Below are 12,546 nucleotides of genomic sequence, written 5' to 3'. Positions count from 1 at the left end.
TTAATTTACTAGTGGAAAATCGGGAGTTCGGGGATTTTTTCTCTCTTTTCCATCCCCCTCTTTTTTTTCATTCTTTTCCTCTTGAAATTGAGTTGTATAAAGGGGGAAACTTAGCCCCTCTCACCACTGTGTCCCTCACTAGTGGTCGGAAGGCAGACTTGACCAACAAATGCCCATTCTGTTTCTTTAGTTTGGTAAATAGAATCCTTTCTTTAAAGAAAATAATGTTAAAAAAAAAATCAAGAATTTAGAAGTCCTGGATCCCAAAAGAAAGGAATCTTGTGGAGATACCCATTTCAAAGGGAACTAAATATAGCATTTCATGACATAGATATTATACTTTTTCTGAGAGAGAGGTCATCACCATAAAGTAAAATACTCCCTTGATTTGATATCATCACATAAATACTTTTTTAAATGAATAGGTTTTCCTTAAACCATTTCATAAAACAGCATAATTTGATGTTTACACACAATTTTATAAATCTGCCAGAATTAGGAAACTTAACACTTCATAAATGCATTTCATTTCTTCTCAACTTTCTGGTCTTTAAGGGCCAGCTACCTGTCAAGTGTCTTGACTGAGCCAAACAGTGCTTGGTGTGTCTGTCCTTGGATTGTGTTCATTCAGCATGGAGACTGGCCTGGCAACGGGAACTTGAGAACTATTGGTCTCTGTGCTTGGGTAAACAATTCAAGGTTTCTGGTAGGACCAGGAGCCTTAATTATTATTAAACGACCTCTAAGTTGGTCATCTCATCGTTAAAATTCAGAGTAACTTATCTACAGTGTGGGTGTTTTTCATGATTTGGCACACAGTACAGCAGGCAGCGTAGCCAAGATGTTTTTCATGTTGAGCAAAAACTGTAACAGATGGAGGTGGTGATTATAAAGCACTTATTTAAAGTGTTAATAATGAATCAGTGTAGTTTGAGGCCGAGTCAGTAATCCATGCTAACGGAGTCCAAGAAATTGAAGAGCATTCTAGCAGTTTCTAGTAAAATATATAACGGGCAACTGAAGAGAAGTGATTTTAAAAGACCCAGTACTGTTATCCTAGCCAGGGCCTTGTAGAATTTCTGCTAGGGGTTAAAGTCTTTAAAAAGCGTGTGCATGTATATTTTCTCCTTTTTCTAAGAACTTGAAATTATGTGGTAGGGTCACCAGAATTCTTGAAATTTATCTTTAAGTCATGGCAGTATTTCAGTATTGCTGCTATAGGATCTTTGAAGAGCTGGGGAAAACTCACGGGCTTATGTTGAATTTCTATAGTGCCGGGACCAGCTGTAAGTGATATTTTGGGGGTTTTTTTGTGTGTAAGAACTTAAAGATGCATTTGTTCCTATTTTTCATGCACAAATGCTTTTATACAAATTACTTCACAAATTGATAAAACTCTGAATGATTTTTCCATGAAGAAATGTTGAAGCCCCTGCAAGCTGTTAGAATTAGAGTGCATGTTGAAAGTGTTGGTGTTCGTACTGTTCCATAACTGTATAGCTTCTTTCTTTTTTTTTTTTAAAATCATGATTCTTTTTCTTATTTGTTTATTTACAGATGACTGAATATGTCCAAGCCAGCAAACATCCTAATATTTCAAAATATAGCAATCTACAAACAAAATACTTACCATTTTCCTAAAAGACACCTTTTTCTATAATATGTGTAGAAAATGAAGTGCAGTTCTTACCCCCCAGTGTTGGTATAGGAAGGACAAAGGGAGTTACCCATTGTAATCCTTGAACTCTGCATTGGAAATCTTTTTTGAAATCAGCACAGAAGTCTCGTACTTGTGTGTTTTCAGAATAAAACGGAGTCCTAGTCCTGGGTCACTGTGCACTCTGGGTGCTTCTGGACAGACAGCATTACATCAAAGATATTTACTCAAGGTAAAACTCAGACCCCAGGATTACCAGGTTTTGTTACATCTAATAGTGCTAGTGTGTGTGGCCGAGTAAGTGGGGAAGTCAGTGTGTCCGCTGCGGCAGCTGCAATGTGGCTCTCTACTGATTTCTCTGCTGCTTAGGACATCTTCGTATGTAATGCCCACAGTGACCCTAGGACGCACATTTTATCACTGCTCTAGGGGGAAACCAAAATTTAGAGAAATGTCATTTGCCCCGAGGTCACATAGTTCATTGTTGGTAAAAATGGAGTTTGAACCATGTGTTCAGCCTCTTGCCACCAGATCAAGTGCATGCTAAGGGGTCTGAGACCTAAAGCTTTGACCTCTGGCTTCCTTCCTCCCTCCCTCCCTCTTCCTTTTCTTTCCTTCCTTCCCTGCTGCCTTCCTTCTATTTGGAAAGCTTCAAACTGGTATTGATATAAATGGGAATATACATTGCCGTTAGACCGGTCTCAGCTTGAGGGTGAGGGATGGGGGCAGCAGGGAATAATGTTATGGAGACCACAGGCTGTAGACCAGTAGTACACATGGAATGCTCAGAGTTGTTCACAGGAAAGGCAGTTGTTTCTGGGAATGTCTTTTTTCTCGTGGAGTAGTGATGGTCAGCTGTCATCGACGGGGTTTCTGAAGTCTCCCTGTTATTTTCCGCTTTCCTATGTATTTTTTTGGGCTGTGAAAAGTTTGTATGGTGTATGAGGCCCTGGTGTATTTTTCTTATCTGTGTTCTCTTGATTGAAATATTTCTAACTTTTAGTCGACGTATGATATACATATAGAAAAGTTCATATATCATAAGTACACAGTTTGGTGAATTTTCACAGACTAAACACATCCAGGTAACCAGCATGCAGGTCAAGAAATACAACAGCGACACCTCAAAAGCCCCCATCGTGTCCCCTTCCACTGACTGAAATAGTTTTAATTCTCTTGTATAAACTTCACATCATTCCTCCTCTTTTAGGTTTCTTCCTGATTTGGGCTCTTAATATTATTTTCAGTCTTTTTTTGCACACACATACAAAAAAAAAAAACTTCACCGAAACTTGTCTCTTCCTCCTTTCATAATCTCATCTCTTGATCAATCTGCTTCCGTTAAACCAAAGTGTTTTGTGTTGCTACAAAGTCATAACTCGAAGGAATATGGGGGTTGGAAGAGAACATATAGCTGTGGGGTGATAGCTAAGAACATTCCTTGGAATTTTCAAAGCTGAGTGAAAATTTGGTTGTGGAACTCAACCACCTATGAAGAGGTAATGAACGAGGGAGTGATAAGCTGCTGTCTGTTGCGGGGAGATGGTGATGGGGACAGCTTCCTCATTCTCAGAACTCTGATGAGGCTTTTAAAAATTACTGTGAAGGACGTGCTCTTTCATCTAAAACCATAGCAAATTAAATGCAGTCTTCGTAGGTGCAAACTCATCCACATATGGTTCTGGTCCCTTTCTCTGCTCCACATTTGACTCATTTATGTTAATTTGTGTCCTTTGCTGTTTTAAACAGTTCAACATTTGAATAAAGCTTAATTTTAAAATATGTTTCCTATTATGCCAGCCTAGTTCCAAGGCTTGCATGGGAACACTGATGGACCAGTGGAAAGGTGGGTGGTAAGACCTGGTCTCTGATCCCACGGTGGCCTGGGGTTAGCAGGGGCTTTGCCTCCAGCAGAACCAATCTTAAGTTCCACAGAAAAGAGGGTTAGAGGCAAGCATCGCAACACTTTGACTTTCTGGTAAGGTGACATTCGGGATGCTAGAATGTTCCAGAGAACCAAAATTTTCACTATTCACATACACATTAAAAATAAACTAAGTCCATTAATTCGATAGTTCCCTGCCTTCTTGGAGGGGGAAGCATGCTAAACACCAAGTAATAATTTTGTTCTCCAGAAAACCGTAGTTCTAAATTGGTGTCAGATCTGGAAGTTGCCCTGGAGTTTCTTTTTATTGGAGGAGCATTTTTTAAGGGAAGGTTTGTCTTTATCTTAGTAAAAGTGACAAGAAGAATGTGTTGGTTATGAACTCATTCATATGTCTCCTGGCAGGAAACAGTTATCCTTTTCTGCAAGGTTATTGGTCACAAATTTAAAATGGCCTTTTTCAAGCGATTACTTTATTGTTTTGATGCCCAAAATGGGCCATAATCACCTGACTCTCCTCTGTCTTCCAAAAAGTCTTTTGTTTTTCTCCTTCCACCTCCCCCAAACACTCCGGTTCAAGCCGTTGTTTCTCAGAGTAGTTGTGCAGGACACAGCTCCCTGGCCCTTGCTGGTGTTATGAGCCTTGCGCTCCCCCCAGCTGTCAGTCGCTGGTTGTCCGTCGGCCACGCACAGCAGCTCACGCAGCTCTCATTGGCTGCCGGCCACTCACAATGGCTGCCGGCCACTCACACAGGCCACCGGCCACTCATGGCAGCACACAGTTGCTCCGGCTGCTTGCTCACGGGCTCTCAGCTCCAGGGAGAGCCGTTGTTCACAGTCTTAGCTGTAGAGGGCGCAGCTCACTGGCCCATGTGGGAGTCGAACCCGCGATCTTGGTGTTAGGAGCACGGCGCTCCAACCACCTGAGCCACTGGGCCGGGCCCCCCAGAAATCTTTAGAGTGGGTATACAACTCACCATTTCAGGAATTTTAAAGAGATTTTGAAAAACTCGTCCATAAGTCTAAAATGTTGATTAGAAGATAATGTTTTATAAAATAATTACTAGGCCACATTTTTCTTAAAGCCCTTCTTTTTGGTAAATAACAGAATCCTGGCCTTAAGCAACTTTTAAAATAACTCCTTTGCTCCCATGCTGTTGAGTCTGCAGGGTGACAGGCTTCCTCCTGAGGTCACACCTTCGGCGATGCTGGTGGATCAGCCCTTCTGCTCCCGGATGCCAGGGTGGTCATGGCAGGGAAGCCTGTCTTCCAAACCTTTGTCCTGTGTGCACTTTATACTTGTCTGGCAACAGAACTGTGCGGGCTGCAGCACTGTTCAGTGTTTTTGAAATGAAGATTTTAAAAGTATGAATGTATTTTACGTATATTGGTTTGTATCATTGCAGTATTTGATAAAATATAATGACGTTTTAGAGGGAAAAACAGTGATGGAAAGAAAAAATTTTTATCACTGAAGCCGATGGGATTTACCAGTTGCTGATGGGATTTACCAGTAGCTGGTGTTTTCAGAGCTCTCTGTTCACATTTATTAGCTCTTGCAGGATTTGACACTGTGCCTTGCACACTTACCCTCAGTGACCTATGGGTAGGGTGTTGGCCAGTGTCATACACAGGCAGCAGCGCTGTGAAAGCCCTCAGGGCACAGCCTCTGCAGAAGTGAGAGGCGTCACTTAATGCAGTTAATGCAGCTTGTCGGTTTGTCGGTTAGCTGTCAGTCTCATCTACCCTTGCTGAAGTGCTGTCTCACTTTGAAATGGCAGTACATACACATCATGCGCTCTGAAGCAGTCTAGATTCTAATTTGGCAGTGCGCATTGTTCAGCATCTTGCATAAACCGTTGTGTAAAGAATTTTACCAACTTGCTTTTAACTTTGTTGTGTAGTGTGGACTGACTACCACTTCGTAGTCCATCCGCATTTTCTTGGTGTGTACCATTTTGGAGTGAGGCTCACATTTCTATTTTCTCTTTTAAGTTACCGACTTTTTTTTAATGCCGTCTGCCCTTTGCCTTTCATTAGAAATCTAGACCTCACAGGGTGACTTCTGTACTGTACCCAATCTGTTGTGCAGCTTATAATACTCTGCAGGTTACAGAGTCATGGCCTGGCCTATGCAGGTAACTCACAGGGAGCAGCTTTGGAGCGAACACTCATTTGGGATCTGAAAACCTCCGTGTGCTTCACTAGCTCGTAACCTTGGGTAGTCAGGTCATGTTTCCAGGGCTGTTTTCACATGTTTGCCGTTTTCCAGAATGTCCTCTCCCAAACTAATGTTAAGTAACTGTCATTGTCCCTTCTGCTTTCCTACCAAGGGTTAATGCTAGATGTTTAGGAGCCCAAACTCTCATTTCCAAAGACAATTGCCTTTTCTTTTTAATTGTAACTCTCAAGGTTGACATAACACTGTGGTTGTTTGAAGTTTAAAGAAGTCTTGCTTCCATGCACTTAATAATACTTAAAATAACACCTTTTACAAACAAACCTAAACAGCAACATAATTGTCTTAGTAGCTACCCTTTTAAGAGTGAAAAGGAAATGATTGACTTTTTTTTTCTTATTTCTTTTCAGGTTTTGAATGAAGAATGTGATCAGAACTGGTACAAGGCAGAACTCAATGGGAAAGATGGCTTCATTCCCAAGAATTACATAGAAATGAAACCACATCCGTAAGTTGGGCTCTCCTGGTCTCCCAAGGGTCAGACCCGCCTGTTTCAAATAATGTTTTAAAAATTGAGATCACTGGGGTGGATGCCATACTTTTTATTCTGTCTTTTCAGGGAATTAACACAGCATGTTGATTTTGCATGTTAATAATAGCATATAATGACTAGTATTATAGTCAGTAATGGTATATGTTTTAGATTGATAGCAGTTGCTAGTGATCTTTGAATAATGAAACAATTGTTTCATTGAAAACAATAGTTTATGTACTATTACATAATAATAGTTTTAGATTAATAATAACTGTCAGTGATCTTCAAGTAATAAAACAAAGAGTTATGCAGGTCCATAATTCTTTTTCTATGCAACCCGTGGGGTCAGATGTTTCAGAATTCTGCATTTTTTGAGTTTTAGAAAGGGTACTTCTCACCTGGTTTTATATTGGTATGTTTGATTGTCCTGTGGGACCACATCTTAATCTTTGTATTCCTAGAGCACAACGCTTGGCATGTAATAAGTTTTCAGTAAATGTTTGTTGTAATCATTGCCCTTGCTCTCCACTTCGTATCCCACTTCAGAGAAGACAAAATGCTCTTCTACTCCAAGCTGCTGAGAGCAGTGAACTTCTTTCTTTTTTCTTCTAGAACCCCTTCTATTTATATTGATACATGACATGGTGAGACCCTGGGAGCCCTTACAGACCACTGTCCCCTCACCGTCACCCACCACCTCTTTCATTGGCCCTGCTCCTACCTCTAACACAGTTTATTTTCGTATCTTGTATGTCGGGGTAACTGAGAGGCTTGCAGCGCTCAGCCTAGAGTGCCATTGAGACACGAAGAAATAGTAGATTCTATCTACTATTGACACAACGTGATAGCTACAACTTCCAGGTGACTTGACCCACCTTGAGTACCAGCCCATTGGTCCCTCGCCTCCGCAGTCACTGCTCTGAAGTGTACCTGTCATTTCTCTTCTCCAAGTACTAGAGCCAAGATCTCAACCACACCTTATCTTACATAGAGCTTGCATCATTTCACACAGAGCTTAACATCATAGCTTGAAGGGGCCTTCAAGATCGTCTGGTTTATTCCTCTTCTTTCTACAAGTTTGAAACACTTCTACTGTCTTTATTTCAATGGCAGGAATTTATTAATATAGTTTTCATTATAAAAGACTCACAGTGTAGAAAACTATAGACCAACATGTGAATTTCTCTCCACGTACATACCCTTTCAGAGGTGACCACCACTAGCAATTAAACGTGGGCTAAATGTTACCTTATGAACTGAATGTTCTAAAAAGATTTGCTTTCTATAAAATGAAACAGATGATTCAGGAGCTTCACCATAAAGCTATCTGTTGGTTTATGCCTTGGTCAATAAACTCTTACACAGTTGTTATGTGGCAGAGACTGCGAGATACTGGGAAGTTAAGTTCTCTAGTTAAATTAGGGTGTAATGAAACTTCCGTGTAGTTAACATGAAGCTCTTTCAGAGATCTCACCCTGGAAGTTTTAGCCTGGAGAGAAAAGGTTGGTTTACCCTGCAGTTTGGTAATGGGAAGATATCTATACTGACGTTTCTATAATGAAGAAACTGCGAGGGCCTCAAATAAACTTTTTACTTCAGGAAGAACCAGGCACCTTATAATGGCTCAATAAAAGTTTCATTGAATGATTTACAAGGTGAAAACCAGTCTAATTTCTAAACTATTTTTTTCTAGTTTTTGTTTGGAACTTGTACTATCTTGCATCTTTATAACTATATGAGTTTGGTCCGCCACCCCCCATCCCTCCCAATTTTCTTTTTTTAGATTCCTTGGAGAATTGTATCTTCTGCTTTTATAATCCACTATAATTGTGCCTTGCTTGTGCACATATTTCAGTAAATATTTTTGAATTGATAGGCCCAAATTTTTATATCAAGGCCTGGATTAAGTTGTTCATGATAATAAAAGCCAAAAGCCTTACATCTTCAAAGATGTGGAAGAGATCCCTGGACCCGTCAATGGATTGATAATGCCTCTCTTTTGAGGACCCTGTAACATTAAATTGGGGGTTACCACACAGCCGTGCCCCAGTTACTAACATGTAAGCATAAGTGGTGATAACCAAGAACCTCCAAACGGTGCCCACGAGATGATTGCAGATTTCCTGGGGTGTGTAATAAGCACAGCACTGCACTGTTACTAGCGCCAGTGTTTGCTTTGGGGGCTGTGTGGGCTTTCCTAGACAGCATCACGGGATGCAGATGGGCTTCACGGGGAGAAGCAGTGGGACAGTGGTTACTGGGACTGGGAGGGGCACGCTGGACCACATTGCCTCTTCCCTCGGTCTGTGTAAGCCAGGTAATGTGTGCACATTTGTTCCTTCAATCCATCCTCAAAAAAGATCAAGAGTTGGCTAAATGTTTTCTGCAAAGGGCCAGATAATAAATATTTTAGGCATTGTGGGCCATGTGCAATCTGTCGTGACACATACTCTTCTTCTTTTGAATTTTTTAAAGCAACCCTTTCAGGTTAAAAAAAAAAAAAAAAAAAAAAAAAAAACAGCCTTAGATTGTGGACCGTACAAGAACTGGGCAGATTGAAACCGAGAGCCGTGCGTGGTTTGCTGACTCCAGCACTAGGTCCAATGATAGCACAATCAACTTAAGTTCCTATTCATTTCATATTTCTAGGCTGAAAGGGAAGTCAGCAGAACATCATACTGTAATTTTTATATTAAATAAAATGCCTGTGGCTCCACATACTTGCTTTCCATCGGATTGTTTCAGGTGACATAGGCATTTCGAATCCAACTGTTAGGAAGTACCGGAAAGGCCACCTTCCTTGGAAAGTTGTCGTTACTGACCTCACTGACTGGTTAGCCTTTTAGGAAGAATCACTCTCATGCCTGGTTCTCTTTCCTCACTATGAAGAACTTGGAATAATTGATTGGGAAGCATCCAGTACAGGCTTTGTGGTGGTGTCTTCGCAGACCAGCTGAAAGGCAGGCGGTGCTCATCTACTCCAAGCTCTGAACAGCGAAACTACATTGCGAAAAAAGACCCTGACCATGTACCTGTGGGATGGTTGGTCTTGCAAGCAGGTCTCATGTAATGGGACTGCTCTGTAGCTAGATGTCCACAGGCATAGAATCAGTGTCATTTCATGGCTGTGGGAGAGAGAGCACAGAGCACCAGGATTTTCCTCCACTCACCCTCCTTCCCCCCAAACCTTTAGCTTTTGTTAGGAAGAAGGAAGTTTAAAATGGAGTATGACCTAATGTAGCATTTGAGTTAACAAATTAAATACAGACTACGAAATTGTTGGCATTAGTGTTGCAAGATGAGTTGTAGATATTGGAGGTGGATCCAAATACGTGCTTTCACATTAAGTGCATATGGGTGGGAGCCTATGGGATGTGGTAAAGAATTAAATTGCAAAATAAGCCGCTCCCTCCCATTAGCTTTCTCCCTTGCTATTTGTATTGTAGTATAAACCCATCTTTTTCAAGATTTTAAAAATTTTGACCATAACCATGTAGTTACACAAATACCGCCATTAAAAGAAGCTAATCAAATGTATAAACAGTGTAAAATGCTATGGAAATGTAGGATGATGATATTTAAATGTTATAACTGAGAGTGACTACTATTCCTCCTATAGGGTGATAGCCCTTATGTTGTGGGTCATCCTGAGAGAGAGAGTGTTTAGTAAAAATGGGAGCAGACACAGAAGAAATCTTTACTTAATAAAGTGGTCTCCAATTAATTTTCTGTTTTTCAACCTGGGTGCTTGTAACAGGGATGTTTACTTTGTAAAAATTCCAGTTAGCGTGCTTTACTTTGCTACAGTTTTTGTTTTTTAATTGAAAACAAAATTGAGTTAATTTTAATTAAGCTGGGGGCAAGAAAACCCTGCGGCCATAGCTGGCTCTTTGTGCACTGTGAGGGAAGGTCTGAAAACACATGCGTGTAACTGCCAACAGGGGCTGCCTCTGGGGAGTTTGAGGGAAGAATCTTGATTTTTATTTTTACTTCATGCACATCTATGGTATTTCAATTTACATTCATTACTTATAAGGGAGGGAAGGAACGGAAAATGCCTGCCTGCTGGGAAGATCTTGGGGGTTTAGGAGGAAAGAGTGTGGCTGTTGAGTAACTTCACCCCACGCCAGCTAAATGCCTGTGTGTGAGAGTGCATTATAAACCCGAAAGCACCAGGGATTAAAATAGCAAGTAGTTAAAGGGTCTCAATACTGTTAGCTGTCCTGTCATAACTGGAGATCGTTGTATTGTACTAAGATGTGATTTTTCTTTTCTTTTTTTTTCCCCTGTGTGGCCTGGCTTCCAGGCATTGGAGGCTTTATCCTTGAGTTATTTGTAGAAGCAGGAAGGCAGATTGTACCAGCTACTTGGTAGCGTGGCATCATAGAAGCAAAATGAGAAAGACACAGGTGGTAAAGAGTGTTGAAAGGTTGCCGACGGCAGCTTCTGAGTGCATCCCTTCCCAGCAGCTCACATCCCTGTTTGAAGTTCAGTGTTGTGTATTCTTGTAGAGACCTCATGCCAGTGAAGTTGCTGATCAATAAGATAGATCGATACCTAAGTTGATAATGGGCTAGTTGGTACCTTTGTTTTTATAGTTTGCATATTTAATGAATGTCAGTTACCATGTAAGTTGTCTAATGAAGCAGACAGGTCTTTATTAGGTCTATGTAAAGTCATTGCTTTTTTAAAAAAATAATAACACACGAAAGACAATTTCGAAAAGAGAACATTGTTTTCATCATTCATCCATCCTAATTAGTAATGGTTTTCATGTGAAATCATTAGGCAGCTGTGACTTTAAGGCTTTTTTAGACTGTTCTCCTCTTCCTCCTGGTAAGCCACAGGCCATAGTTTTCTATGAATTCACCCTCTCTTTCTTGGGGCGAAGGTGAATTAGCATTGGGAATAGAAGAATCTATAACTTGCTCCAAATGAAAAATCGAATTTTGCAACTCGCTGCCTATGTCCAGGGTGAAGGCTGATACTCCTGATGATTCCTGAAAGCTCTCCTCTGAGCAGTGCTGGGAGAGACTGGTCCAGAGAGGGATGCCAACCTAAGTTACTGGCAGAGGCTGTCCCCTCGCAGCCTGAACCTTTTCCCTTTGGGCTGTTACAAGAAGTAGGCCTGACTCAAGCTTCTGGGCCTTCCAGCATTTCTGCCCCCATTCCCTAATCCCACTGTGACCTTATCAGATGCCTGCAAGAAGGAGCCTGCCTCCTCTTCTGTGCTTCACATCAACAGGCCTGGGCTTTTCCTGGTACCGTGCTGCGAGTCCGTGGGGAGCCCAGTGGGCTTTGGCCCAGGAGGCCCCTTTTCAAGTGTCTTCCTCTGTAGCAAACGCGGCTACAGTGGTGCCTCCTATATGTGTCACTTTCTGGAGAATAGGGGTGGGGTGAAGGAGTTGGAAGGGACACGGTCCATCTCTCAAGGGAGGACCTGACTGAACGGTGCGATTGGGCGTGTTGGGACTGGAGGGTAAAGAGGGGGGCCCTAACCCTGGCAAGGAGTGTTCTGTTACTCACATTTCGGAGGCTGCATATCCCGTTTCTTTGTGGGGAAGCAGATGTTGACTGGCTTGCCTTCCTTCCTTAGGTGGTTTTTTGGCAAAATCCCCAGAGCCAAGGCAGAAGAAATGCTTAGCAAACAGCGGCATGATGGGGCTTTTCTTATCCGAGAGAGTGAGAGTGCTCCTGGGGATTTCTCCCTCTCTGTCAAGTAAGTATTTCCTGCTCTGGTTGCCTGGAATCCTGTCTCCAGCTGATGTGAATGGTGAAGCCATAGGCCAGGTATCTGGCCACACACACCAAAGGTGGCAAGCTGGTGGAGGTTTAGCCTAAACAGCTTTTTACAGGTCAGTGAAGTTTACATTGGAGTCCTTGTTTCTGGCTGCTCTTAAAGGTCTGTTCCAGCAGCACAGGGTTTAGATGCCCACGGGGAGGCAGGCCCTCTGGTTGCTGAGCCCGTTCCCCGAATCCCCACCACGCCACAGCGTGCCACAGGGCGCCTGCCCTCTGCGGGATTCCTCCAGCTCTCTCTGACCGCTGACTGGTAGCATCTCAGCGGTCTTTGTGTGCCTTCACCACATAGGCAGCTCAAATCTGCCAACACCCTCCTGGGCCTCTCTAATTAACTTGAAAAGGTTACCACAGGGGTTTGGGGGTTTTTGCTCCCCACCCTCCTCACCCCTCCCCCCGCGGTAAGTTTAAATGTAGAGGGGAGCCCTTGAGCAGAAACTGGGGGGGGGGGTGGAGTTTTACCGCCCTGAGAGTCACAGAGAATATAAACT

General features: G+C 42.2%; 1 protein-coding gene across 1 annotated transcript in view; it reads left to right on the top strand.

Moving 5' to 3' along the window:
* Positions 1-12,546, top strand: part of GRB2 (growth factor receptor bound protein 2) — a 59,780-nt gene that overhangs the window by 43,345 nt on the left and 3,889 nt on the right. The window contains exons 3-4 of the mRNA XM_033090291.1: positions 6,132-6,229; positions 11,853-11,975. Of these exons, the coding sequence (XP_032946182.1) occupies positions 6,132-6,229; positions 11,853-11,975 (221 nt within the window). The remainder of the gene's footprint in view (positions 1-6,131; positions 6,230-11,852; positions 11,976-12,546) is intronic.

The sequence above is a fragment of the Rhinolophus ferrumequinum genome, chromosome 21 (genome assembly GCF_004115265.2).
Source record: "Rhinolophus ferrumequinum isolate MPI-CBG mRhiFer1 chromosome 21, mRhiFer1_v1.p, whole genome shotgun sequence".
Taxonomy (NCBI): Eukaryota; Metazoa; Chordata; class Mammalia; order Chiroptera; family Rhinolophidae; genus Rhinolophus; species Rhinolophus ferrumequinum.
Note: the sequence above shows the minus strand (reverse complement) of the source record. Positions and strands in the feature narration are given on the sequence as shown.